Source organism: Uloborus diversus, chromosome 3 (assembly GCF_026930045.1).
Source record: "Uloborus diversus isolate 005 chromosome 3, Udiv.v.3.1, whole genome shotgun sequence".
In the NCBI taxonomy this organism is placed as follows: domain Eukaryota; kingdom Metazoa; phylum Arthropoda; class Arachnida; order Araneae; family Uloboridae; genus Uloborus; species Uloborus diversus.
Window position 1 is genome coordinate 56,071,949 of NC_072733.1, and position 27,627 is coordinate 56,099,575.

General features: G+C 33.4%; 2 protein-coding genes across 2 annotated transcripts in view; one reads left to right on the forward strand and one right to left on the reverse strand.

Moving 5' to 3' along the window:
• Positions 1-2,241: 2,241 nt before the first annotated feature.
• Positions 2,242-24,674, forward strand: LOC129218755 (phosphoserine aminotransferase-like). Its single transcript, XM_054853078.1, has 8 exons — positions 2,242-2,327; positions 3,823-4,025; positions 6,327-6,404; positions 7,607-7,701; positions 9,706-9,875; positions 10,539-10,667; positions 14,587-14,724; positions 24,140-24,674. Exons 1-8 carry the CDS (start codon positions 2,242-2,244, stop codon positions 24,243-24,245), a joined length of 1,005 nt encoding a protein of 334 aa, XP_054709053.1. The 3' UTR covers positions 24,246-24,674.
• A 1,308-nt stretch (positions 24,675-25,982) lies between these two features.
• Positions 25,983-27,627, reverse strand: part of LOC129218029 (anoctamin-5-like) — a 66,999-nt gene continuing 65,354 nt past the window's right edge. The window contains exon 26 of the mRNA XM_054852208.1: positions 25,983-27,234. Coding sequence (XP_054708183.1) covers positions 26,995-27,234 — 240 coding nt within the window. The 3' untranslated portion in view covers positions 25,983-26,994. The remainder of the gene's footprint in view (positions 27,235-27,627) is intronic.

The following is a 27,627-nucleotide window of genomic DNA, read 5'->3' on the forward strand; positions in this document are numbered from 1 at the left end:
AAACTATTAGAGATCGACATACAGCCTTTACAAAAAATATTCAACTTGGTGGGCCGCTTCATTTGATGTCAAAAATCGAAAGTCTGAAGTATCTAATGAAGAACCCTCAGCTGGTCTCAGCCTCAGCTGTATTAGAGATATGGTAATGCCCCATTCTACTATTGGTACATAAAAAAATCGACTGTCATTGTAAAAATCCAGCGTAGTGGAACCCATCTTCCAATTTAATCTGGCATAGCTTTAGTCTACTCGAACATTACACAAATTAAATGTTTCTACAAAAAGAAGTGAAATCCCACCAAAAACATTCTGTAAAAAACTAGCCAAGTCTCGATGGAGCTGCTTGTTTATCTCTAAAAAGTAATGAAATCTAGACAAAGTCATGACAAGTCGAAGGTTCCTTACTGCGATTTCTTTATTGTTATAGTTAATGTTGTGTGACTTGGCCGTTAAAGGGTGCACAAGGGTACAAAACCAGGTGCTGCATGACACGATTGCACCAATCTGTCGCCAGAACCGCTACCCATTGACAATGGAAATTTGCCACTTGGAAAACGTGTAAACAAAATTGACTTGTGCCCACTAACGTATAAAGAATGTTTAACTGCCAAGTCACACAACATTAACTATAACAATAAAGAAATCGCAGTAAGGAACCTTCGACTTGTCATGACTTTGTCTAGATTTCATTACTTTTTAGAGATAAACAAGCAGCTCCATCGAGACTTGGCTAGTTTTTACTTCCTTTTACAAAAAAGGAAGTATTGTATTCGCGAAAAAATTTTCTCTCAAAAATCGCCCTTAATTTCCATTTTGCTCACCCCCAAATGAATGTTGAGTTTTTTTTTCGATTCGACCACATGCGGAAAAGTGCCCAAGAATGTATAGACACGCGAAATATCCATTTTGACCATCACCGAGGTAATTACAACGACTTTTCTCGTGACGTCTGTATGTATGTGCGTATGTGTGTATGTGCGTATGTGCGTATGTATCTCGCATAACTCAAAAATGGTATGTCCTAGAAAGTTGAAATTTGGTACATAGACTCGTAGTGGGGTCTAGTTGTGCACCTCCTATTTTGGTTGCATTCGGGTGTTTCTAAAGGGGTCTTTTGCACCTTTTTGGGGGGAAATCATTGTTAATTTCGATGCAAACTCAAGTGGTGTTATAATTTGGCGGTCACTTGGCGATATATCGCCAGTCTTTTGGTTGCCAAGTTTTGTCGCCAACTTGGCGAAAAATTTGGCGATTTTTTTTTTTTTTTTTTTAAATCTGCTTTCAATGTGGCCATTGCTAGTGATATTTAAAGAGTTAGAGAGAGAATCCCATTAAAATTGCAATAATAGGGAAATAGCATTAAATTGGTGTAAAAGGAAGTCATGTGATGCACACATCAGCTCGTTTACAGAATGTTTTTGGTGGGATTAGACTTACATTAGTTACCCCAAAGTATTTTGAGATGTCACAAACACTTCGTAATAATTTCAATGAACAAGTATGGCTTGTTTTTAAGTAAAGCAATTTATCTACTAAAAAACAATGAATACATAAATTAAAAGTTACTGCATGTGCTAAATGTTTCGAAAACAGATATACAAAGTTAAACAAATAATTATGTTCTGAAAATTTTGACATTTCTGCTTCATTTATTATTTCTAGTTTTGGTTCCTAAACTAGAAAATAAAGAACCATAAAAAGTGGGGGGCAGTTGCCCCCCCCCTCCGAATCGCCGCCACAGCAGGAATTCGAACTTTTACTCTCAAAACGTTTTAAGTGCAAACCAATGATTTTCAATATTATTCCCAACCAAATTTAATTTTTTTACATCACTTGTTTGGAAGTTGCGATCGCCAAAACATAGCATGGAAAATTTTGTTCTCCTTTTATATCGTTTAACTACCAACGAAATTGAGATCTTACGATTCAAAACTGTTGGTGATATTTAGGATATTTGTAACCCAGATCTACTGAATTAGTCCGTTAACGAGATTTTTTGTCGGGTTTTCAAAAAAGTCTCTGAACATTTACCTGTCATTTTTAAAAACATGGTAATGAGGGCTTTTGGCGCAATTTCTTGATTGATTAAGCAAAATAAAACTTTCCATTAAAATGTAAACTCATCCTCCAATTAAAATACAACAAGCCATAAAACAAGATAAGAACTTTCATCAATCAGCTTTTTTGTTAAAACTCCTGTAGTTATAAAAAATATATGTTTTCTATTGCATTGTGAAATTTATGATCTTTGTTTTAGAACTGACTCATCGTGGTGCTACATTCGGAAAAATAAATGATGAAGCTGAAAGAAGTTTGCGACAAGTTTTGTAAGTATTTTTCATTTAAAAATCGCGATTGGGTCCTTTTTTTTTTTTTTTTTTTTCAGTTTTGTTTAACAAATGGAAAATTGGTGAAAACTTAAGTATTTCAGTACAACAGTTTTTTAATATACCTGAGCTAAAATACTGTTTAATAATAAATGCAGTAGGAAGTTTAAATTCATGCACATTCATAATAGTAGGCCTGTAAATCGAGACAATTTTTACCATGTGATGCATCTACGAAGATGTTATCTAAGAATTGAAATGAACTTCTTAAGGGTATCACTCATGTTGGTTGGAAGTTATTACAGAAGTTATTTTGTAAATGAAAAACTTAATAATTAAAAACTAATTATAAATTGCAAATGATTCCACATGCTATGATGAGAATTTAAAAAAAAAAGTTAAGAGATATATTTTGTGAAAATAATAGTAATATTCCTTAAATCAGTGGCGTCACTACGGGGGTGGGGGGCTTTATTCTCTTATTGAGGTTTTTTTTTATATACTCCTTTGTTAAAAAAAAAAAAAAAAAAAAAAAGTAGTGTGTATGGAAGATTGGGCAGTTTCGTTAATTGGAGTTCAGATAATCGATGCTCTGCTGTATTTATTTCAAGGAGGGATAGTGGAAACAAAAATTTTTGGAAGCTCGACCCCCCCCCCTTCCCCTGTAACAACTCTTCAAATATGCATACAAAAATCATTAAAAAAAAATAAAAATCAAAAGGGTTTTTTTTTTTTAAATAGTTTTTTAGTTTTAGAATGTGTTGTCAGCCCAAAATTTTTCGGAAACGGCAACCCAAAATGTTAGGAAATTTTGGATTACAAAACCCTTCGTGATTTTTTTTTTTTTTTCTCATTCAGTAATGATGTTTATTGAACACAAGAAATGAAGAAAGTTTGTTCTTGTGGTGGGAAAATATTCCGGTCTAGGTGCTATAAAATATGACAAAAAATCGCAAAAGTAAGTAAATCAACTAATTTCAGAACTATTTTAAGGCATCTATTATCCAAACAATGACTTTCAAATTTTGGGAGGAGGAAAAAACCTTCTGATTATATTTTGATTTATCCTATTTTTCCACCTGCTTTCCTAGTTTTGTCCCTTGAGTTAATTTGAAAAAATTCATAGTCCACACATCACAGTCTATTAGCAATGCATGAAATTAATGCAAGTTCTAATAGAGGGATGGAGTCATGACTCCCCCCCCCCAATTCTGAAGCAACCAAATATAGCCTAAAACTGCATTTAGGGGATTAAATTTGCCCCAGACCTCCTTTTTGTGCCAGAATGTTACTTATAAACCCTTTCTTCAACCAAGAGCTGAATCTGCCCTTGAATCAATCTTGTGGCCTTAGTAGAGATTCTAAACTTGCTCTGAAATATTGAGAAAGCTAAGAATGAAAAATACATTTAAATAAAATAAGATTTCACTGTTGCTTGTTCAAATGAGTCGTTTTATAAAGACTTAATTTTTAAGTTTTGTATATTTAATTTCAGTGATATTCCATCAAACTACAAAGTGCTCTTTTTGCAAGGGGGTGGCACTGGCCAGTTCAGCGCCGTTCCTCTGAACTTGTGTTTTTCTTCTGACGATGTCGTGGATTATATTGTGACAGGAACTTGGTCTTCAAAGGCTGCCAAAGAAGCTGAAAAATACTGCAAAGTAAATAGGGTCTTGCCTAAAACAGATGTTTTTACAGGTATATTTTTTAGTATTGTTCTTTGTTCTTATCCAAATACTAATATGACGTCAATTAGCAACAGGCTCCGGACCCAGCTAGTCTGGTCAATTTATTAGTCCTCAATGGAGATCAATGGCCCTCTTAAAGCTATCCACCCCTTTGCTAATTACAGCCTTTTCCGGCCAGTTGTTCCAAACCCACAAACCTACTAAAATAGTATTTTTTCCTAATTTCCAGTTTAAACTAAGATTTGAATAGCTTAAAACAATGATCCCTTGTTCTGTTTTCCGTGCAAAAATTTAATCCGTTAACATCTTTCATTTTGATAAATTTAAGCTACTGAATCATGTCCGCTCCGACCCTCCTACAGGCTATACATATTAAGCCTATTAAGTCTGGTTTCATAATCTAAATCTGAAAGTCCCCTTACTAGCCTAGTAATTCTTTTTTAAACCCTTTCTAATAAAGAAATCTTTATTGAATATGATTTAAAGCCTCTTGAAGCTGTTTTATTTGTTCTTCATTTTCCACAATCCCCATGACTTCGACATTATCAGCAAAACAATTCATGTTACCAGAAATATCAATCATAAAAATAACAAACAAAAGGGGCCCTAAAACTGATCCTTGAGGAACCCCGCTTAAAACATCATTCCATTTAGAATGATTTCTCCTTACAACTACTCTGTTTCCTTCCAAACAGCCAATTCCTAAACCTAAAACAAAGTTAATGAAGATGGTGATTCATGTGTAGTGAGGGTGGATTCGATTTAGACACACTAAGTCATATTTTTTCCTGAAGAGAATGAAATTTTTTTGCAAATAATTTCTGATTGCATTTTTTGGAATAACTTTAATTATATTTTAATAATTTGGAAAACAATTTTTTATGCAGTGCTCATGTTAATCATTTCTTTTGCAATGCTAAATAAAAAATATGATTTTAAATCAAAACTGTGGGAACAGTTATAGCAGCATATAAATTTGTGAAAGTATTTTCAAGTGCATGGTTCACGACAAAATAGATATTTTGTTGGAAATAATAGTTAATCTAAAATCAAATATTTTAGCTAATGTTAGAAAATTTTAAAAAGTGGTAAAATTAAGTCCTTTCAGTCATAGTGTAAATAAATTTTTTTGTATGTGTTTTAAAAGCATACATTTTTAGAGGGTAATTATTATTATTTGTGTATATTATTTATTTATTTATTTGCAAGTTACTTTTAAAGCATCTCAAGGTGCAAAGACATTATTAATTGAATTTCTAAATTTAAGGTAAAATCAGCAGTAACTGACACCCGCACTAGTAATATAAAGAGAAAACATAAAATAACAATTGAAATTAAAAAAAAAAAACGAAAATTACCAGCTAATGAAATGGTGTTTAAACTTTCAATGCTTTCCTTATCAGCTTATTCTTAGCTGATATATTTTGGTGTCTGCTATTTCTTTTGTTAAATTATTTTTTCTTTTTTAGTGTCAACTTGTGCGGGCGTCAACGTTTGGTGGTTTTACTAAACTTTTATGTATAGTTATACAAGTTTCTTATATTCTTTCATTTACATGGTTTTTGTCAGCTCAAACAGTTCAGTTATAACAGTAAAAGATACATTTAAAAATGATGGAGCAAAAATATTGGATCGTATGATAAAAATATTTTAGGAAAAGAAACAGATGAACCCTGATAGCAGGGCTAAACCTCCTGAAAAAAATTCCTTATTCGGTAAATTAATAAAAAATAGAAGATTGTATTGCAATATTACTTGATTTTTTTTATTTTTTAATGTTGTCTTATATATCTTTTCATTATATGTAGGTATGAGTGCATGCTTGTTTTGTAAAATTTGTAGCTTCATTTGGTTAACTGAGAATTTTTACCCTCCTAAAACATTTTAAGTTTGCGGTGTTCCCTGAAAATAACTTTACTCTCTTCTTTTTAAAACTTTTGACAACCCCAAATGTTTTTTTTTTTTGAAAACTGAAACAATTTTTTTAAGTTCCTTAGTTTTTATTTAATAAAATAAGTACTAATGCTCCCTATTAAAGGATCTTAAATGCATGTATTGCTTATTAGAAGGATTGAAGTTCCCATTGCTCTGCAAATGCTCACTATCCAAAACTTAAAGATTTTCTTCACATTTATCTAATATTGCACTAACAAAAAGGATTGTCATTCTTATTCACAGCACGAGGAGATGCATGTGATTGTGTAGCATGTATTGAAGACCGATCCCTTCAAAAATTTGTATAAACTGTAACATTTGGAAATCAAACTTAAAAATAGTTCCTCTACTTGACTTGTATTCTGTTTTTCTCTAGGTATTCCTCCACAATCAGAATGGAAGTTAAGCAAGAATGCAAAATATGTGTATTACTGTGCCAACGAAACAATCCACGGTAAGAGACAAACCTTCACTTTTCAAATGTCATCTATTTCAGTTTTTATGCAAATCATTTTGTTTAACCTTTAACAGGGGAGATGCGGTCTCACAGACCGCTCAAAAGTTCATCCCACCACCCCTATTTTATTTTCAGTCCGATTGAATAGTTTTTCCCAGTAGCTTTTTGTTTTGTGACCTTGAACATGTATAACTCTTGTTTATCAGGGTATTTTGTCAAGTACATCTGGTTTAAATTTTATTGTATTCTTTAGAAGCGGTCTGTGAGACCGCTCCTCCCAGTGCTACAATTTTCAGCAGTAGTAGACATGGCTCTTAATGTTAGAATCGCGGAAATAGGTTTTTATCTTATACGCGTTGTGTGGAAGAAATGCAAAATATTCTAAATGAGGTTGAGAATTGTTTGAAATGTTTCCAAAAGTGACCCAGTGATGTTCTAAGGACAAAGGTTGAATGATTCATGGAAACACGATGTAAAATACTAATAGTTAAAGGGCTGTCAAAATTTTTCCGCAACGTGATATAATCAATTTTTTGGTATTAAAATGTCCTGCATTTATTAAACAACTAAAATAATATCATTAATTGATAACAGATTTATTTTTATTTCAAAAAATAATTTATTTTCTGCAGCATATGATTTCCCTCGAAAATTCTTTAGGCATTTGTTTAATTTTCTCGGAAAAGGTATATTTTAGTTCAAAAATAATAAAATTCAAAAATATTTTTTTCCCCATGCTAACAAAAGTACAAAGAATATTTAAGGGGATTTACAGGAATGTATGTTAATTTTTTAAAAAGAATTAAAAGTAGACCGGTCTCTGAGACTTCACGTCCCCTGTTACGTCCTACTTTTTCACCTCCCCTGTTATGGGTTAACTGTCTTAAACAATCGTTTTAGCCGCATGCTGTCATGAATACTATTTCTGAATGCACTCATTTCATAACCAGTACTATAGTTGCAAAAAAAAAAAAAAAAGAAAGAAAGCTGTGGGAATTCACCTTGTTGGATAGTGGGATGAGCCAGAAGAAAAGGTGGATTGAAACCAATTGATATTAAATTTGCATTACTTTTGTAATAAAAAACTAAATATTTTGGGAGAGAAGGATCCCCACCCCCAAATGCAGCACTGTTTAGAACTGAAATGTTTTACTAAAACTTTGATAATTTCTTCAATAAATGAATGAATTTCTTTTCAGGCGTTGAATTCGATTTCGTACCTGAAACAAATGGAGTGCCTTTAGTCTGTGATATGTCTTCCAATGTACTAACTAGACCCGTAGATATTTCGAAAGTAAGTCTTTTTAGCTGAATCATTTAAAAATAGTATATCATTTTATCTGGTCACACATGTAAAAATATTTTTATGGTGCAAACATATTGAAAGATGATAATTTGGGAGATTTATGCATAAAATTAAAGAGACTTTGCATGAATAAATTTAGCTATAAAGAAGTTTGAGATTAAGAGATTTTGAAAACAAAAGTATGGATTTCTTAAATTAAGTCTGTAAAGGAGCCAAAATTTTGGCATTCTGAAAACTGGTAGGACCTAAAATTCAGAAATTGAGGTTACTACTTTTATTTTTTTGAAGTTAAAAAAAAATATCTACAATTGAAGGACTTGCTGCCTAAAGAAGGTAGTTCTAAATTTTAATTTTAAGAAGGTCCCCATTAAAGCTTAAAACACACCAAATCACATTTAATTTATTTTTTAGAAATGTTAATGGATTCTCATAAAAAAAACCAGTAAAGCATACAAGGGGAGTTGTTAAAATACAAAAAAGAAGAAAAAAATGGATTAGCGTTTCAAGCTTTAATGCAGAACTTTTGAAGATACTGAAATTGTAGGTACAGTAAAACCTATAAAATTAACCACCTTTGTAAGTTGAGTTTTTTTTTTTTTTTCAGATACAGAATTTAGTCCTATATCATACAAACCAATCTCTTTAATTTGACCACCTGTTTAAGTTGACCACTAATGTAGTGCTGGTCATCAACTTACACAGGTTTCACTGTACAGTCGAACTCGCTTATAACCCAATTTAACAAAAACCTGAATTCAGTGAGAGAATCGGAAAGGTTTGGTTGGCTCAATGTTAAGTCTATGGGAGTATGATTCGCTTTTAACGAGCAAACCCGGCTTAAAGCGAGCAATATTTTGAGATTCAAAATTTTCTATTGACTTCCAACTCAGCTCATACTTTCTTGGAAAAATTTCTTTAACATTCTGAAGTAACCCAAAAGGCAGAGATGAGTCATAAATCCTGGGAACAAGTGACGGCAGTCCTTTGTTTTCATTTGAGACGTAGAGAAGCTATTGAAAGTTTCTGTCTGTTCACTCCCAAGTTATCAAGTAGCTCAACTTGAAGCTAATGAAGTGACAAAAAATAAATGAAAACGACGATGAAAACAACAGATATTAAAAATTTAAAGTGGGACAAACCTTAACAAAATGGCTTTTGATATGCAGGAAAATTTCCTTTTTTTTTCCAAAGCGAAGGTGCAAATGACTGTTTTTCGGGCAACGAGTAGTTCTCGAATAAAGTAACACAAGAGGTGATATGACAGCCAATCAAAACAATCAAGTTCTTTGCTCAGATGAACGATCAACGTGGTCCCTTGGTGCTCCTTATAAGCGAGTTTGACTGTACTTACTTTTGCAGCAAACCCTTCAGTTTTTAGGTTTGAAATAAAAAGTTTAAGAAGGCATAAGTTTTTTTTCCCTTGTAAATCATAATGAACATTACTTGCAGCAGGAAAAAAAATTAAGAAGTTCAAAGAAACTTTGGGAACATTTTATGGCAATTTTTAGGAAATAAAAGTTTTTAAAAGAAGGAAAGTGAATTAAATATGCTTCAAAAATGTTTTTCTACTCTCGTATGAAAAGATTTCGTTTATGTGATCACAATGGTTTTGCTGTAGGGATTGCCCCCGAGCTCCTAATCACTGAGAAATTCCTTTTTTGGGAGGGAATTTAGTAGTTTTTATGAAAATTCAGGAGATATTTGCATCATTAGGGAGTTCCGGATAAGGCATCGAAATTGGTGAGTTTCCCAAAAAGAATTTGGAGAGTTGACAGCACTAGTGCAGCCAGAATTGCCTTCTGGACAATTTTTTCTTTTGACCAAAACAGTCCCCATTTGTGTATTTACTGCTGTATTAGGATTGGCAATAACGTTAAAACTAAGGTCTCTCAAGGGTGTTTTTACACCCTTTTGTCACTGGTTGGCTAATTTTCTTTGTTAAGTCAAATTTTACTAAACACCTAAAATGTGGCTGTATAAATTTCATTCCAGTTTGGACTAATATTCGCAGGAGCACAGAAAAATGCTGGAATTCCCGGCGTGACCTTCATCATAGTTCGGGATGATCTTGTGGGTCATGCCTTACCCATCTGTCCCACGGTGTTCGACTACAAAATTAATGCAGACAACAAATCACTTTACAATACCCCTCCAACATTTAGGTAAGAAATTTCGATCAAATAAATGAACTAACATAAAGTGAAGTATTATTTTGATGCAGAAACAAATGATGATTAAAATAAAGTTCTACAGAAAAAATTGCTAAGTGTATTGCATATGTTATGGCCAAAGTCCTAAATTTGACCATAACATGCATTGGCTGCCCATTTTGCATTTTGGTAAAGAGATTTGGAAGTCCAAGTTACTTGCAATCAATATTGTAATTCTGCATTGGTTCGCCATTTCGCCAAATGGCTGGGAATACTTGGCCAAAGCACGAATTGACAATGGTAGATTGACTGGTAGGCGGCACATCTATTGCTTCCTGTTGTTATACTTGGTATACTCTGAGGATTAAGTAGACAAGGAGTACGATACATACAGAGAAATACGTTTTTCACGAAACCGCTTAAGATTAAATATTGGTTAACACGAAATGATGTAATGGTCGAGACTGTATACTATTCAATTTAATAAATATTTTAACACAAAATTCTTTTATGGTAAAAAAATATTTCTGTCCCTTTAGTTTCGTGTTAAACACTTTAAACTGTATTTTTGTACTAATGGCTTTAATTCATTCTTTTTTTTTTTTTGAGAATAATTTAAATCTCTAATATGTTGAATGTATTGATGTATTAAACTTTTTTCATTTTTTCCTCCAGCATTTATGTTTTAGGCTTGGTCTTTAAATGGATCCTCTCCAAAGGTGGCGTTGCAGAAATGCAGTCATTCAGTGCAGAAAAATCTAGGCTTGTGTATGATGTGATTGATTCTTCGGAAGGATTTTATCAGTAAGGCTCTTAACTTCTCTATTCAAGTCAAGGGTATAATCATAATGAATTTAAGTGATTCTTTTACAATTCTTATTATTTTACACATTTTATTAGCAAAACACACCAAGTTTACAAACCCGAAATTAGTTTGTTGTCCTGGCTAGCAGTAAGAATATATATAAAATGATCTTTTTGCTGCAGGCTACTGTCATTTTCTAGTCTCGGTGTTTGTGCGTTTCTTCAGGACTCCTATTTTTAAAGGAGCCCTTCACACCCCTGCAGTTTGGTACTTTGACAGTAATTCAAAACAGATTGATTTTATTTCTTTTCTAATTAAACAAGTATTGCAAACGCCTAAAATGCGAGACACACCATGTACCCGCCCCCTTTCCCCAGGGGCGGATACAAGGGGAAGCTCATGGCAGTCATGACCCTCCCCCCCAAATCATTGACAAGATCATCCATTCACACCGTGTTTAAATACTTCAAGAATAAAATGTGAATGAATGCATTTGAAAGTAAATGTCTGAAATACTACTTCCTTTCATTGCTCATAAAATTATTTAGTATCATTTATGCCCTACTATTCAAATTCCTGACCAATTCGGTTCTTTTGTTGACATTCAAGCAATTTCAGAAAATGTTCACACCCAAAACCATATATTCTTCAATGCGACCTCCCAGCCCTAAAATAGTCTGTTCCACCCTTCACTTCCTTCTTCGCTTATGGGCACAGTATTTGGCTACTGTCCTTGAACCTTTTGCAGTCAAGAAATCCATTCTTGAACACTGGCATTGCTTTTATGCCCTTAAAAGTGTACTTAACTTGCCAAGCTGTTTTCTCTTCTAGGCATTGTAACTCTGATGGTGTTTAACTTTTTTTTTTAAGCCAGTTTTTTTTTTTACAATATACATGTAGTTATCAAAATAATGGAAACACTCTGTGACAACTGTGTTGATAATCACTACTCTGCCGTAAATGTTCTGTTAATAAAGGTACCTTCTGACTGTAATCACTCACACTGGTAAATCCAGATGGTGATTGAGTTCTATGGTCACTTTTGTTTCTATTGTTCACTTTTTAGACATTACAATCCGCTTCCATACCTGTCGGTCTCTGTCACTGAGCTTTTCTTTCCGTCCAGAGCTTTTCTTTCCGTCCACTACTTTGCTTTGCCGAGGTTGTCTTACCTCGCTGTGTGTATGCTGTCATGACTTTAGATACTGTACCTCTAGAAATGCCAAAAAGTTGAGATGTTTGTTACACTTGCTCCAGCTAGACGCGCTCCAACAATTTGGCCTCTTTTAAAATTTGAGAGGTCCGACATTTAATGCGCTTGAAAAAAATCTAAAACTTCCAGAACTTCAATTAAGTCACCATATACTACCAGAATATGTACATTGCTATCTAAAAAAAAATGTTTAGTTTTATTCTTTACTAGTGGCACTCGCCCGGCTTTGCCCGTAATAGAAAAATTCAAACGTCTTTTGTTTCGCATGTGTATTTACAAATAATGTATGGTGAATTTTCTCGCCAATTGGCTTGTGCCCATGTTACCATTCCACGTTATGATGATTTCGTATCTCGCCAAATGGCTTGTGCCCATGTTACAGTTCCATGTTATGATAATTTCGTAATTTACTCTTCCATCTTATGATATTTTTGTTTCTTAAAATTTGAGTAGGAAAAGAACCACATTAAATTTTTGAAACATCACTTCGAGGTGCACACCCCCATGCTACAAACTAACTTTGTACCAAATTTCATGAAAATCGGTCGAACGATCTAGGCACTATGCGCGTCACAGACATCCTACAGACAGAGACTTTCAGCTTTATTATTAGTAAAGATTACTTATAGAGCACATTCAAAAATCACTTTTATTCACAGGTGTTTCCATTATTTTGATAACTACCTGTACATGTTACTATGGAAGTCAGAAATCTGGTAAATGTCAACATTCACATACCCAAAGACATTGGCTAAACACCAAATATTTCCAGTGGAAGTCTTTCAGTTTCCAGTTGCAAAGCTGTTACTCATTTGGCACCATCCATGGAGCACCTGTAACTTATGGACTGCTACGGACGCGACTAATGTTGCTCCCCTGTTTCTCTTGCATTCCAAGCAGTGGGGAGGGATCCATTGTGGTCCCCTTGCCAGGTATACCATATGGATTCCCTCTCATAGTGGTATCCCTAGCAATGAAAAAGCGAATGTGCTGGCCAAAAAGGGCGGTTCTGTCTATCAAGCTCCATATGAGGCTGTGAGAAGCAAAGGGATGCAAGTGGACTATTTTAAGTTTCGAGTAAAACACATTTCAAGATCAGATCCTAGGTAGGCTTTCATTGAAATTTTTTTCTAAATCATGCTATACAGCAGCATCTACCAGGGCTACTAGTACAATCTCTTGCCTCAAGACAGAGGAGAGGTTCACCTACCATTTGTACGGGTTATCTCCAAATTTTTAATTTTGCCACTTGCATCCCTTTGTCATGGTAAAGCAAGCACGTAAGACGACTCATGAGTCATCGGTAAGGGATCTTATAAAAGTAAAACCGTGAAGAGACGATCTCATGAACATCCCTGATTGTCCAAGAAGCAATGATGTTGCTGCCTTTTATCTCGTGACCAGGCATGATTGCTTATGTGCCCATCTTAGCAAACTTTGGATTGTGGATAGCCCTGCCTGCCCCCTCTGCCACAGCTGTGCACCACTGGATGCCGATCACCTCCCTGACTGTTCTGCCTTATCACAGACCTGTATTTTCTCCTGTTACTGGGAGGCCAGGGACTTGTTGAACAATTTGAACATTTGATTTTTATTTTGTTCTTGTGTCGGTGCCTGTTTTGTTTTCATTGTTTCTTTTCTTTCATTGTTTGCTTGTATTTTCCCCCTTGTTTTTGTCTCTGTATGGGGTAAGGATAATTTTTTTACTGCCTGCTGCATTGGGGGGGGGGGGGAGTCTTTCACAGTATATGTATAACTTTGGCCCAACCCTCAAAATATGATTGTAAATGCTGCATCTTGATTAAGGAAGATAATTATGTCTTATTTCTTGAAAGGAATAATAAGTGGTTCTCAATCACACTCTTTAGTATAGATGCTTTAATAACCTTTTTTAGATTGCTGGGCCAAACTCTTAACTTGCACTCTAAACTTCATTCACGGGAAAGATAGACTTGATGTAAGCAAAGAATTGCGCCATTTGGCGACCTCAATCTAGTACTTGGTTTAGACAAGAACACATTGGTGCCAAGCAGTCGGTGAATGCGCATCCCATTTGTTAATTTTTTTTTTTTTTGTTTGTTTAAGAGAAAATCCCTAAAAGTGGCTTAGCGGCAAACCTTCTGGAAACCTTGTTGTTTACCTGTGGTCTCTATGTATTCCATGAAGAGAGTTTAGTTGGCAATACATTTTTGTAACAGCATATTGAAAAATTGAAACATGGTTCATAAAAATATAACTTCCGTTATCCTTCCAGAGTTTCAGGATGAATCTTTTGGTTGATAAGAATCTGCAACAATATTAATATTCAAGGATAATCGGAACCTGATTTTATCCATATTATCTTTTCAATCTGCTTTGCATTATGAAAAAATATCGTTATGATTTTCCCTAAAAATATAATATTTTCATTAAAAAAAAATCTATGTATCATAGCAAGAGTGAATTAGGAATGTATTTTTAAATTGTACACACTTGTAGTTTTTTTCCCTTCAAGTTTTAACACAAGCATCTCCCCACCCCCCCCTTTTTTTAATAACTTATGCTCATATTAGTAAACATCCTCTCTCCCCCTACATGTCTACATCACTGCTGTGGATAAGTTTTCAAGTTCTTTAGTAAAGCTAAGCTTCATAGAAAATAATTATGCAATAAAAAATAATCAAAGTACTGTTAAAGAAGTGTTGATTAATTTGTGTTTTTTTCAGTTCTGTAATCAAAAAACACAGCAGGAGTCGAATGAATATCCCCTTCAGAATTGGTGGCCCCAGTGGTAATGATGAACTAGAAAAGAAATTTTTAGAAGAAGCCAAGGCTCAAGGGATGATTAATTTAAAAGGCCACAGGTACCGATGTTAATTTTTTTAAAAGCATTTTCATGATTGTTTTGGGTCAAGCTGGTTAATGGACAAGAAAGTACAGGGCATGAATATCAGGGTGTTTTAACGCTTTGTATTGAATTGTTGCAACAGCTGCCACAATCTGTTCCTTAGATCAGGTAGGTCAGCTGGTAATGTAGGCATATGCACACGATTCTTTATGAACCCTACAGGTAGAAATCGCATCAGATGGCATGTGATCCTTGTAAGATCCGGTGAGCGTGACGGTTGTGTAAAGCAAGTTTCTTTCTCACCAGAGCTCACTTCATGTGATTTCAACTTGTGGGGGTTCATAAAGGAGCCTTTACTACCAGCTGACCTACCAGACTTAAGGAGTTACAGTACCTCAAAAATGATGAAACGATCAAAACAATTTTTATTGCTTATTTCAAAACAAAAAACTATTCTGAACACAGGTTAAAGGTTTCAATGCTTTAGTTCAAATATTCAAAAAGTTATGAGTGGTTTTAGGCCATGTTCCCTATGTGTTCTTCAAATTGCTTTTTCTCGATGATGTTTTTTTTTTTTTTTTTTTTTTGTGTTTTCATGTCATTAGAATCCCTAAGGATTTTTTTTCTATTAAAGATACAGCTTTAAAGTAATACTTTTTTGCAATTGGGATAACATATTTGACAAAACTGTGCATCGGATAAGCATTTTATAAATTACTCTAATGTTTAGAGCATGTTAAACCTTTAAAAACCAAATTTAAAAAAAAAAAAACTTTGATTTTTTACATAATTAATCACAGAAAATTTTCGAATGAACTCATAAGCAAATGAATGCATAGATGTTTAGAAATGATTATAGTGATACGATTATAGTGATCGTTTTGCAAAAAGCGTTTTTTAAATTAGTGCCAAAATAAAAAAGCCTTAAAGATTTTAAAAAGTTGAAATTTTTCTCAATTTTTTTCAATTTTCAAAAAAAGTAGGCAATATTTTTAAATTTTGGAAATACATTATTGATTACGAAATAAGTATGCATGTTATGGTTTCAAAAAAATATAAAATTTATATAAATTAAAAGAAATTGCTTGAAAGGTACTGTGACCTCTTAAGAAACAGAATTGAGGCAACTGTTACATCACAAAAAATAAACAACACTTGGGAAGAACTGGGCTAGCGACTCGATGTTTGCCGTAGAACGAAAAGTGCTCACATTGAGCATTTATAAGCTTGTAGTATAACTTTCAGTTGCTCTTTCATGTCAGGTATCAACTATGATTTTAAGTTCAACTACAAAGCGTTAAAACCTCAATACCCATTTAGAAAAGGGTTTCACTTACGAAGGGAAATGCTCTGTTTTAAGTTTTAAAATGAAGACTGTTGTTCAGTTCTATTCGAAGGAATAGGCTATAGTTAGAAGAAAAGAGAAGAACTTCAAGTTTTATATAGTTTATCATTTGTGTTCAATATTCTATACTGTTTACCTAATTTTTTAAGAATTAATTTTTTTCTACACAGTGATTTATTTTTCTCTCATAATATTTTCATATTGGTTATTTTATTTTCAATCTTTAGTCGAACACTATGAAACATGCAAACTGTTACGTCAGAAAAACCTATGGCAATGTTATTACAGCTTAAAATTAAACCTAGATGTGAAATTGTATTAATTGAGATGATGTTAGATTGATTGAGATGATTATTATATGAAGGGAGAAATCAACCCTAGTTTTTAAGTGCACTTTATTTACATTATTTAACCCTTTTCTTCAAATAGTTATTCATGAAAACTCCTGTACCAGTACGGAATTCAGCACATGGGAAAAACTGACTCCACTTGCTATTTGTAATGATTCTATGGATTTATGGAAAAGTATCACTTATATATTCATCAAAATATAAGCAAATCCTCCAAAAATAACAATTTTTAAAAACTTTTTGGCTCAAAGCAGGCAGAATTTTTTGCCCAAATTGACTTTAGAAAACTTAACATAATGCAAGAAAATCGTTTCACTGAAATCAAAATTGTGGATAAAATATGAACTTTTAAAGGAGTTAGTTCTTCACTACGCATGCATAAAAGATAGCAATTTATAGCTTTTTGTAATATTGTAACCAAGTATATGTTGCAACTTTAAAAAAATCTGATTGAATATCATAATTTAAAAAGATTTACTGTAGTTTAATGGGTTTTATTTTATTGATTTTAAAGAAACATGATGGATGGTATTTCCAAAAATAATCTGTTTTTACAGCAAATCACTGCTTAGTGATATTGAAAGATTGCAAGTTATCAGTATGCTGACAAGCCCTTACGTATCTGCATAAGAAACGGTGAAATATAGCACATTGCACTCCTGATATTTTCCATAGTTTTTGTGATATTCAGTTATAATTTTTTTACTAGCTGCTTCATATGCTTGGCTATAAAAGCATAAAACATATGTTACTATGTTCTGTTCATGCACAGTGAAAAATAAATTCCATTAAAAAATTCATATTTCATCTTCAAAGTTCATTGCAACGATTTTCTTGAATACAGTTAAGTTTTCTAAAAGTTTGGAGCAAAGTTCCGCTGATAATTGCTTAACTTGCTTAACAGCTTAACTTGCAAAAGAAATTGTTTTTTTTTTTGAAGAAATGCTTATATCTCTGTGAATATAAATTATACTTTTACGAAAATCCATGGAATAATAGGAAGTACAGTAATTAGCGAAACTTACAATTCAGAATGATCAAAGAAAGCCTTTTATATGTTTTTATGTTTGCAGTTGGTCCTCTAAATGCCATACAAGATTTAAAATTTTTCTGGAATACATTAACTGAAGCATTCTCTTTACACATGCAATATATTGACAGCCGGTTATCGCATCTAGAGACTGCAGTTTTGTCTTTGTTATGGACTCATTAGTCTGGAATAGGGAATAACTGAGCTGGAGGTAGATGTCATCTCATTGAAGTTGAGTCCCAACAAACTAATAGATGAAGTAAATTTCTCATCAGCCCGAGTCGGCAAACATGGTGCGGTTCAACTCGGAAATTGAAGGAAAAGTTTGGGTATTAAGAAGTAAGCCTTGGCTTTGAGGCGGTAACTTACTGCTTAATACCCAAACTTTTGCCTTCAATTTACAAGTTGAATGACAACCACATCTGCAAACTCTTGCAGGTGAGATCAATTCACTGTATCTACCAGTTTGTTGGTACTCTCGGCTTCAACGAGATGCCACCTACCTTTAGCTCAGTTATTTCCTATTCCAGACTGACGAGTCCATAACAAGGACGAAACTGCAGTCTCTGAATGGAATCACCAGGATTGTCGGTACATTGCGTGTAGCCCTGGCTTAAGGTTGGTAACTTACTGCTTAACATCCTCTATGTGACTGTTACGCTGTGTCATTTTTAAAAAAGCTGTACACTTTTGATAGTTGATGTCTTTAAAAATTTCAGGTTGTGTTTGCAGTACTATATGTTCCAGAAAAAGTGAAGTTTCTTTCCTTTTAAATCTGGATTGTTTGGCCTGAGTAGAGGTCAAAGTTAAAGGTTGTGACTATATGGTACTAAATATATGAACGTTTTGCCCCAAATGCAATGTGTGACCCATGCCTTTTTTTAAAAATATAGATACTACTTGATACTTGAAACATGCTAGCATAAATTATTTGGTGCTCACTCTTGGCTTTGGGAGCAAAAGGTCAACTGAAGGTACTATTTTCGTAACTTTTCTTGCCTTGTTTATGTCTGGATGTCTGCCAAAGCCGTCGGTGACCCTCGGAAATAAGCATATGGTGAGCATACTCACCATAGTATAGTACTCAGAAAAACAGGAAATAATATCAGTTACCTTTTACTTCAGCAGTTCAAAAGCTTCAAAATTGATGATTTTTTAAAAAAAGGACAAGTTTCCAGGTCCATTACTCTGTACCCTAATTGTAAAAAAGTTTAAGACCCAGCTGCAGTTTCAGTCCATCTGATGCAGTTTAAGGTCCCGGTCAGAAACCCATGGCATCTAATCAACTTTTTAATTACAGGGTTTCAAAGTTAATAATTTGAAACAAAAATAATCAAAGCTTTAGGTCAATTACTTTAAAAGGCTTGAGTCAATAATTTTGAGCAACAGCTGTATTATAATCTACTTTGTGTAGTTTTAGACTCATGTCAGAAAACCATGGGATTGAATCAGCTTAATTTAGCGGTCTCAAAAATGATGATTTCAATACAGGATTGCGCTTTTTCATGAGTTTGCATGCGTGTTACACAAAATCTAATGAGTTCAGACTCACAAAAATCCTAGAATGCATTATCAGCCAAATGTACTTTAAGCACTCAAATTTAGGTTTCCAATGTGATAAAATGTTCTGCAACCTTAACTAAAACATGGCAATTCGTTTCACAACCAATCGGCCATTTTGGAACACTATTTTTCTGGAGATCCTAGATCCTCAGGATTTGGAAGCTGAAAACTTGCATAGATTGCTTTCAAAAGAACTTCAGTCTCTACACCTCTAAAACTTCATCCAATTAGGAGATGATCGAGCGGGGGCAATGCCAAAAATCAGGTCCGCAAGCCATGGAATGACTCGAATATTATGCACAATTCATCTGCATCTTGTTACTTTTGACTTAAAATGGTCATAAACTTATGCTATAAATAAAAAGAGGACTGCAATTCGGTAAGTAAATAATTACAGGTTAATTTTGCATATACAGTACTTAGTAATAAACTTTTAAAAATTAACAAATGAATTAATGCTAAAAAAGCACTTGTATCTTTTGTGATCGTCTAAAAAATGTTTTATGTTTTGATGCCATATTTAAAAGTAAAAATATAAATATGGCATCAAAAAAATATAACATTTTTTAGACGATCACAAAAGATACAAGTGCATAATGTTATATAAGAGTCATTCTACCTAACTGGCCTGATTTTTCAAATTATTTCTGCTCGACCATCCCTGAATGTGATGAAATTTTATAGAAGTGTAGAGATACCTTTGAAACTAACTTGTGCAAACTTTCAGCTTCTGAGAACCAAATCCCGAGGACCTAGGATGTCCAAAAAATAGTGCTGCAAAATAGCAGATCAGATTTGTGAGACGAATTGCCATGTTGTGGTAAAGGTTGCAGAAAATTTTATCACAATGAAAGCCTGAAACTTCGGGAGCTTAAAGTGCATTTGGTTGTTGATATGTTCTAGTATTTTTGTGAGTTTGAGATCATTAGAATTTGTGTAGCAGGCATGTAAACTAGTGAAAAAACATGCTTTTGTACTGAAATCATCATTTTTGAGACCGTCAAATTAAGAAAACCCGATTCGATCACATGGGTTTCTGACATTACTCTAAAATTACACCATATAAGCTCTTACTAAAAGTTGTTGACTCATACCTTATTAGAGTAATTGACCTAAAGCTTTGATTGTTTGTTTCAATTTATTAATAATTTGAAAAGTTGATTAGACACCATGGGTTTTTAACCTGGACCTTCAACTACACCACATGGACAGCTGTAACACAAAGTTGTTGACTCGTTGTGCACAGAGTTATAGACTCTGAAACTTGACCTTTTTTTTAATCTTCAACTTTGAGACGGTTTTACTACTAAAGCAAAGAATAACCCATGTTATTTTCTGTTTTTCTGAGTACTATACTATGGTGAGCAGTTCATCCTATACTTATTCCTGAGGGTCACTCACGGCTTTGCAGACATCCGGACACAGACAAGGTAAAAAAAAGTAACGAAAATAGCTTTTTCAATTGACTTTTACCCCCAAAGCCAAGAGTGTGCCACTAAAGTATTTATGCTAGCATGTAAAAAGCATCAAGTAGTACCCACATTAAAAAAAAAGGCATGGGTCACTCATTGCTTTTGTAGCAAAACAATCATATTTAGTGACATATTTTCATGACCCTAAACTTCTATTCAAGGGCCGCCAAGTTGAAAGGAGCTTCACTTTTTCAGGAAAATTGCAGATGTCAGCTTTTAAGCTACCGTAGACTGTCCAACTTTTTAAAAAAATGACTTAAATAGGAATCGAGCAATTTCGGAAATTATATGGATAAACTGCAGGTCTTAACTTGTATATGGTGCTTTAATTTACAACCTAAATTGAATACTGTGAGAGACATTTAAAATATTTTTTGTGAAATATTTCGCTGGCCATGTATTGGGGTTAGTCAATAAATGACGAGGCAAAGGCTATAAAACCCATTTTATTCGACATTCTTATAAAAATATTGACTGAAATTGTTTAAACACTTATCCCACTGGGAAATTAGTCACATAATTCTGTCCTCATAAAAGTTCTCTTGCTGCAGCTGCTGGAACAAATTACACGAGCACTCCCTTAATTCCTTGTCCGAATGAAATCATTGTCCCCGAAGTGACTAGTTCCCCAAAAATCTGGGATCATCTGGGGATAGATCTGGACCATAAGAGGGGTGGTTCAAAACTTCCCACTTAAATTTCCACAAAAGTTCTTTTTTTTTGCACTGGCTGTCTATGGTCTCGGTATACTTTGGTAAAAACCATCCTGTTGCAGGACAACACTAGACCACAGACAGCCAATGCAAAAGAAGAACTTTTACTGAAATTTAAGTGGGAAACCTTGAACCCCACCCCCTTATAGTCCAGATCTATCCCCATGTGATCCCACATCTTTGGGGAACTCAAGAAGGCACTTCGGGGACAATGATTTCATTCGGACGATGAAGTAAAGGCGTGCTTGCGTAATTGGTTCCAGCAGCAGCTAAAGGACTTTTATGAGCACAAAAATATGCCACTAATTTCTCAGTGGGATAAGTGTTTACACAGTTTCGATCCGTATTTTTGAAGAATGTCAAATTAAGTCTGTTTTGTAGCCTAACAAAGAGACGGCACGACCGTGGGGTCGGATATTCGCGTCAACTTTTTTTGTGGTTAAAGTAATACGGCGCAATATTCATTATGAGAAAAATCGATTTAAAGTTGCCATGGAGTCTCCTAAGCGCCTTATGAGTTTAAAATATCAGTGTCTTGACGAGCCTCCGCTAGACTGGTTGGTTAAGGCACGATCGTAAGCTCCAAAGATAGCACGATCGAATCCCACTCTGGACGGTTTTCTTTCCTCTTTTTTTTGCCAGCACAACAATTAGTAATAACGCTTTTCACCCCTGTATTATTTTCTGAAATTTATTTTTGCGTAAGATCTCAAACTTTTTCATTCACTGGAAAACATTCTTGCTCGTTATTCTGTACGGTTTGTTTTGCCTAGTAAAGGTTTTTGACCTGTGATCCCCTTACGGTTATAAGGATCATCTGCTCATAGTACATTCTTATCCTTTTTTCATTTTTTTTTTTGTTATCACAGCAATTATTGAAAGATAGTTTCTCTTCCCTACATAATTTTTAAGACTTTATTTACATCATTTTTTAAATTATTTTCCTTTTCTTCCAGCATAACAATTTAAAACAATTCTTATTTTTCATTCTAAAGTATGTGAGGAGGAACATTGAGTTTTTAATAAGAATAACCAAGTCTATAAGGAAAAATTCAATTTTTTTAAAAATAATTATGTACGAAAAACGCAGTGGTAGTTACCATGGAAACAAACAAAGCAATAATTCTTGCGACATCTTGCGCAGCAAATGAAAGCGTATTTTTTACAATTGCAGGGAATTCACAACATATCAGTAGAAAAGCATACCTCTTTAACATTCATGAAAATATTTCGAATAGTGGATAATTTAGAATCAAACCAGGCGTAGTGAATGTCTTGGAATATTGGTGATGATAATTGATGATGAATAATTGAATGAATTTTTATACAATTTACCTAGAAAATTAGTTTCTCTATTTTGCTCTAACAAATCGCTGCAATTTTGCAAGCGCTTTATGAAATTTTTGACTTGTCTGTAGAAGTAAACATCACAAGGTTGCACTAAGGGAGTGCATTTTGGAGGAATTATTTTTATACAGCAAGTTGGCATATTTTCGTCATCTTGGAAGATTTCATCATACATCATCGGAATGGTCTGAAAAAGAGTCGATGAGGAGTAGAAATTTAGTCTCCTTGACTTAACTTTTCAAACATTTCTGGAAAAAATCCACGTAAAAGGCTGTTGTTAGTTTGTTGTTCTACAGACAAGTCAAAAATTTCATAAAGCGCTTGCAAAGTTGCAGAAAGTTCTTAGAGCAAAATAGAGAAATTAATTCCCAGGAAGATTGTATAAAAATTCATTCAATTATTCACCATCAATTATCGTCACCAATATTCCAAGATATGATTCAATACACCTGGTTTCCATCAAAATTATCCACTAGTATTCAAAATATGTTTATGAATGTTAATGAGGTATGTTTTTCTACTGATGTATTGCAAATTCCCTGCAATTGTAAAAAAAACGCTTTCATTTGTTGCGCAAGATGTCAAAAAAAGTATTGCTTTGTTCGTTTCTATGACCACTGCATTTTTTGTATTTAATCATCAAAAAAATTGAATTTTTCCTTATAAACTTGGTTATTCATTCTCATTAAAAACTCAAGGTTCCTCCTCACATACTTTAGAATGAAAAAAAAGAATCGTTTTCAATTGTATTGCTGGAAAAAAAAAGAATTTTTTTAAAAAAATGTAAATAAATTCTTAAAAATTATGTAAGGAAGAGCTATATTTCAATAATTGTGCTATGGTAACAAAAAAAAAATCTGAATGTCCTATGAGCAGATGTCCCTTATAACCGTAAGGGGACCACAGGTCAAAAACCTTTACTAGGCAAAACAAACCGTACAGAATAACGAACAAAAATGTTTTTCACTGAATGAAAAGTTTGCTATCTTTGGCAAAAATAAATTTCAGAAAGTAATATAATGGTGAAAAGCGTTACTACTAATTGTTGTGATAGAAAGAAAAAAAAAGAAGAGAAAAGAAAAAGGTCCAGAGTGGGATTCGATCGTGCTATCTTTTGAGCACAAGATCGTGCCTAAACGAACTAGGCTAGCGGCGGCTCGTCAAAAGACTGACATTTTAAACTCATAAGGCGCCTGCGAGACCCCATGGTGACTTTAAATCGATTTTTCTTATAATTTTCTGAATATTGCGTCGTATTACTTTAACCACGTAAGGTACTAGGGGTCCTCTTTCACCACAAACAAAAATTGACGCAAATCTCCAACCACACGTTTGTGCCATCTCCTTGTAGGCCTCATTATTTGACTGACCCTCATAACTATCATAATGTACACATAGTTCAGTTAAAATCAATGTTAGAAGTACAAGTAGCAACAAAAATGGCATTTTAACAATGATTTAAATAACCCGCATGAAGGTAAAATGTGTTACGCATTTATGCATCTCGTAAACAAAGAGAGCTGTACATAAAATTTTAATACCATTTGTTTCTTATTTGAACCAGATTTATATGTATATAGCATGAACTCATTATATATCTTTTGTTTTCAGATCTGTTGGAGGCATTCGAATTTCGCTTTTCAATGCCATAACACTTGAAGAAACAAAGGCTTTGGTAGAATTATTGAAAAGTTTTCTTCAAGCAAACAAAGTGTAAACAGAAGCACAAATGAATGTTCAAGAATCGATTGCAGTTTATAACATAGCTTCTATCAGGAAAAATGCATAGTTGATATTAGCTTTTCTACTAATCTACAGAAAATCATTTTTACCAGTGCAATCTATACATTCCAATTTCTTCATTACTCTAAATGGCATTCCAAAGTTATGCATCACAATCTCTGTAAAATGAATTTTAAATGTTGCTTGCTACTTACAAATGCTTGTAAGAAAAAGCAAATTTAATAAGCAAGCTGTTTAATTTTATCAATATAATGAATTTTCTCTGAAAGTTTTTAAAATATATTGCTGATTTCATTTTAATATAAGCAAATATTGTTTACAAATCTAACTTTATAGTAATTTTATATTGTTATAAATGTATTTAGAATTAGTTTTCTTCAATAAACTTGTTAATAAAACATAATTATATATTTTAACTGTTATTGTTTTGCTTTTGATACCTTACACTTTTAGCTATCAAAATGCCCGATTTAAAAATTTCACTAGAATATCACTTTACAACTTTTGAATGAATCACAGATTTGAATAATGATAATCACAGCACCTTGTTTGATTTCTACACACCACTTGAATTAAATTGATCTTAAAACATGTTATGAAAAACCTATAGAAACAAAAAGCAATTATAAAAAGTGTTCAATTTATTTAAAAAAAACTAATTATCTATACAATTGCACAAATCCTTTCATGGATGTAGCAAGAACTTCAGGTACATAAGATAAAAACAACAGACCCTCATAGCGTTCGGTTGTGGCACAATTTATAACATACTTAGTTGCTGGGTTTCAAAACGAGTAAGCTTACCATACTTAGCATTATGATTTTCATATTATTATTGGACATAGAGATACAGAAAAAAAGAGACATTATCTTTAATAAGAAATACTTACCAACAGTTAATTACTAATTATTTCTTAAAAATGTAACAAAGTATTTATTTAACTAAGTGAAATATTTAAAAACAATGGCAGGACTATAATATTTAAAAAAATCTTTTAATTTAATTACAAATGAATCAATTATTTCAGTAAGGGGTTAAGCCCTACAGGAATCCCATTGGACTTATGCACTTTCTGAAATAATTGATTCAAATGAACTTTTAAACCCAGCAACAACACTTAGGTTGCGTTCGACGAACCTTACCAGTCGACCGGTGAGTAACCGATTACTAACCGCAGCGTTCTATCATCTATCGGTTACCGCACAGGTTATTGAAGCACGTGATCGGTTAACCGGTAGCTACCGGTTGAGCTCGTCGAACGCAAGCTTAGTAAAAAAAAATGCATAAGCAAGAACCTCATTCTTCATATCAGATCGATTTCAAACTTTTCTGATGTAATCAGTAAATAATGATTCCTTCAATGTATAAACATGAATAAAAAGCATTTAAAGATTGACTAGGTCAACACACCTTGAATATATATTACTTTGATGCCATTCTTTGAGCAAAGCAAAAAACAACTTAAGATATATGCTATAAATAATTTCTAAAATCAAGCTAGCTAAAACAAGTCATACATATCACAGTGCTTTTTGAAAAAACTTACGAAGTTAAAACAAAAACTTATACTTTTAGAATTTTCCCAAAACAACTAACAATGGCATAGAAAATGGAATTATAATAGTACAAATGTCTTCTGCACATTACTAAGCAAGGCATCTTTCAAAAAGGCAAACTTTTTTTAAAAAAATTAAAAGCACTATTTAGCAATTTTATATTTCGTGTTTTAAAGCTGATAATTGCTCAATATTTTTATCTAATAATAAAAAATTGCATAGAGATCTTACATTTCATATCATATATATCTAGGGTGAGGAACCTACGCATCCTTGAATTTTATCAAGCAAATTGAATTTTTCAATAAAAATTTTGAAACATTACTGCATTTTTTTTTTGGCTACTATTTCATTTCACTAAGGGTACATAAATATGATAAATTATAAAAATGGTTCTTTATATTTGTGTTATTAGAAATGTGTAAATATAGCTTTAAATAACTCAAATAATATTTTTCAATAGTAGACTAGATACTATTTAAAAATATATAAACTTATATATAACCCTTAAAACTCTGCTCTAGGAGGTTTTTTGTCCAGCTGCTGAATTTATTGTGGCATTTGAGTACAAAAAGGTTCCTCACCCCCATGGATCTCCTACGTTGAGCTATGACGTGGACAATGTTTACTTATTTTTCAGGTAATAGGGAAGGATAATTGGCACCAAAATGAAATGGGATACTTTTATTGTAATGTAAAAATATTCCAACTCATACATGCCCCCTCCCCCTATTACACACCACTTTTTCACTGAACTCCTCAAAAGGAGGTAAACATTGTCAAGGTCATATACCTCAACTAGCCAGAGCTGCACTATATAAGCATTCAGGCAAAGTTTTAATCAAAATTTAAAAATCACCAATCCTGGCAGACCCTCCAATTTGGAAACGTTAAAAGTTAAAAGATTTCTATGTTTCCTATCAGGCAGCAAATAGTTTAAAATAAAGTTTTTTACAAATAAGCTTCCAGATTTAGCTCTGAGCATGAGGAACGGTTAAAATCTCAATAGAAATGGAAGAGCATTTTAAAACTTGTGCTCATTCAACATGATAAAATATATGCAATAAAATCCATCAGAAATGCTAAGAAAAAATAAATCTGCAGCCAGCAAATTCTCATCACTATGGAAACTCAAAAAAACCTGTATGTCTCGGGCGGTTTCATCATCAAACAGGTTGTTCTCGTATGATGGGATTGTCGTAGCCGGGATGAGCATTGCTGAAAGTGTCTCCGGATGGACTTCCGCCTTCCTTCAAGTTGGGACAGTAGCCTTTGGCACGTCTTAGTTCTTGAGCGATGATAATCTCGTTGGTGATGAAATTTTCATGGCGAATCTTCTCCCTCAACTTCTTTGGGACATCAGGTATAATCCAACGTGTGAGGGTGGTAACCAACTGGATTAAATTCTGTAAAACATAATTGGGACGTATGAAAGATTTTTGAGGAAAAAATTACGTGTAGAATCTAATAAACAATTACAGTGAAACTTCGATAAGTCAAAGTTGCAGGGAATGCGAAAAAAATTCGAGTTATCAAAAATTCGTCTTATTGAATTCGAAAACAAAACTGTAGAATATAATATAAAATACCACCACTGACAACTATTAAATTTATAATATGAGCAAAAAAGTGATAGAATAATGTATCAAAGATAATATATCGTCGCCTCAAAGCACCAGTAGGATATTTTACAGTTATTCCTGGGATTAGTGAACGTTGGTCTGAGGCGACAATATATACTTGACATAATCAATGTATAATATGATGCCATGAATTCTAGAGTTTGAAAGGTTGGAAAA

Bases quoted from the DNA above. Each gene is read 5' to 3' on its own strand.
- LOC129218755 (XM_054853078.1), top strand. From the start codon at position 2,242: ATGATCTTTGTTTTAGAACTGACTCATCGTGGTGCTACATTCGGAAAA. The intron at 2,328-3,822 runs GTAAGTATTTTT...ATTTAATTTCAG, and splicing joins AGAAGTTTGCGACAAGTTTT to TGATATTCCATCAAACTACA. The intron at 10,668-14,586 runs GTAAGGCTCTTA...TGTTTTTTTCAG, and splicing joins TCTTCGGAAGGATTTTATCA to TTCTGTAATCAAAAAACACA.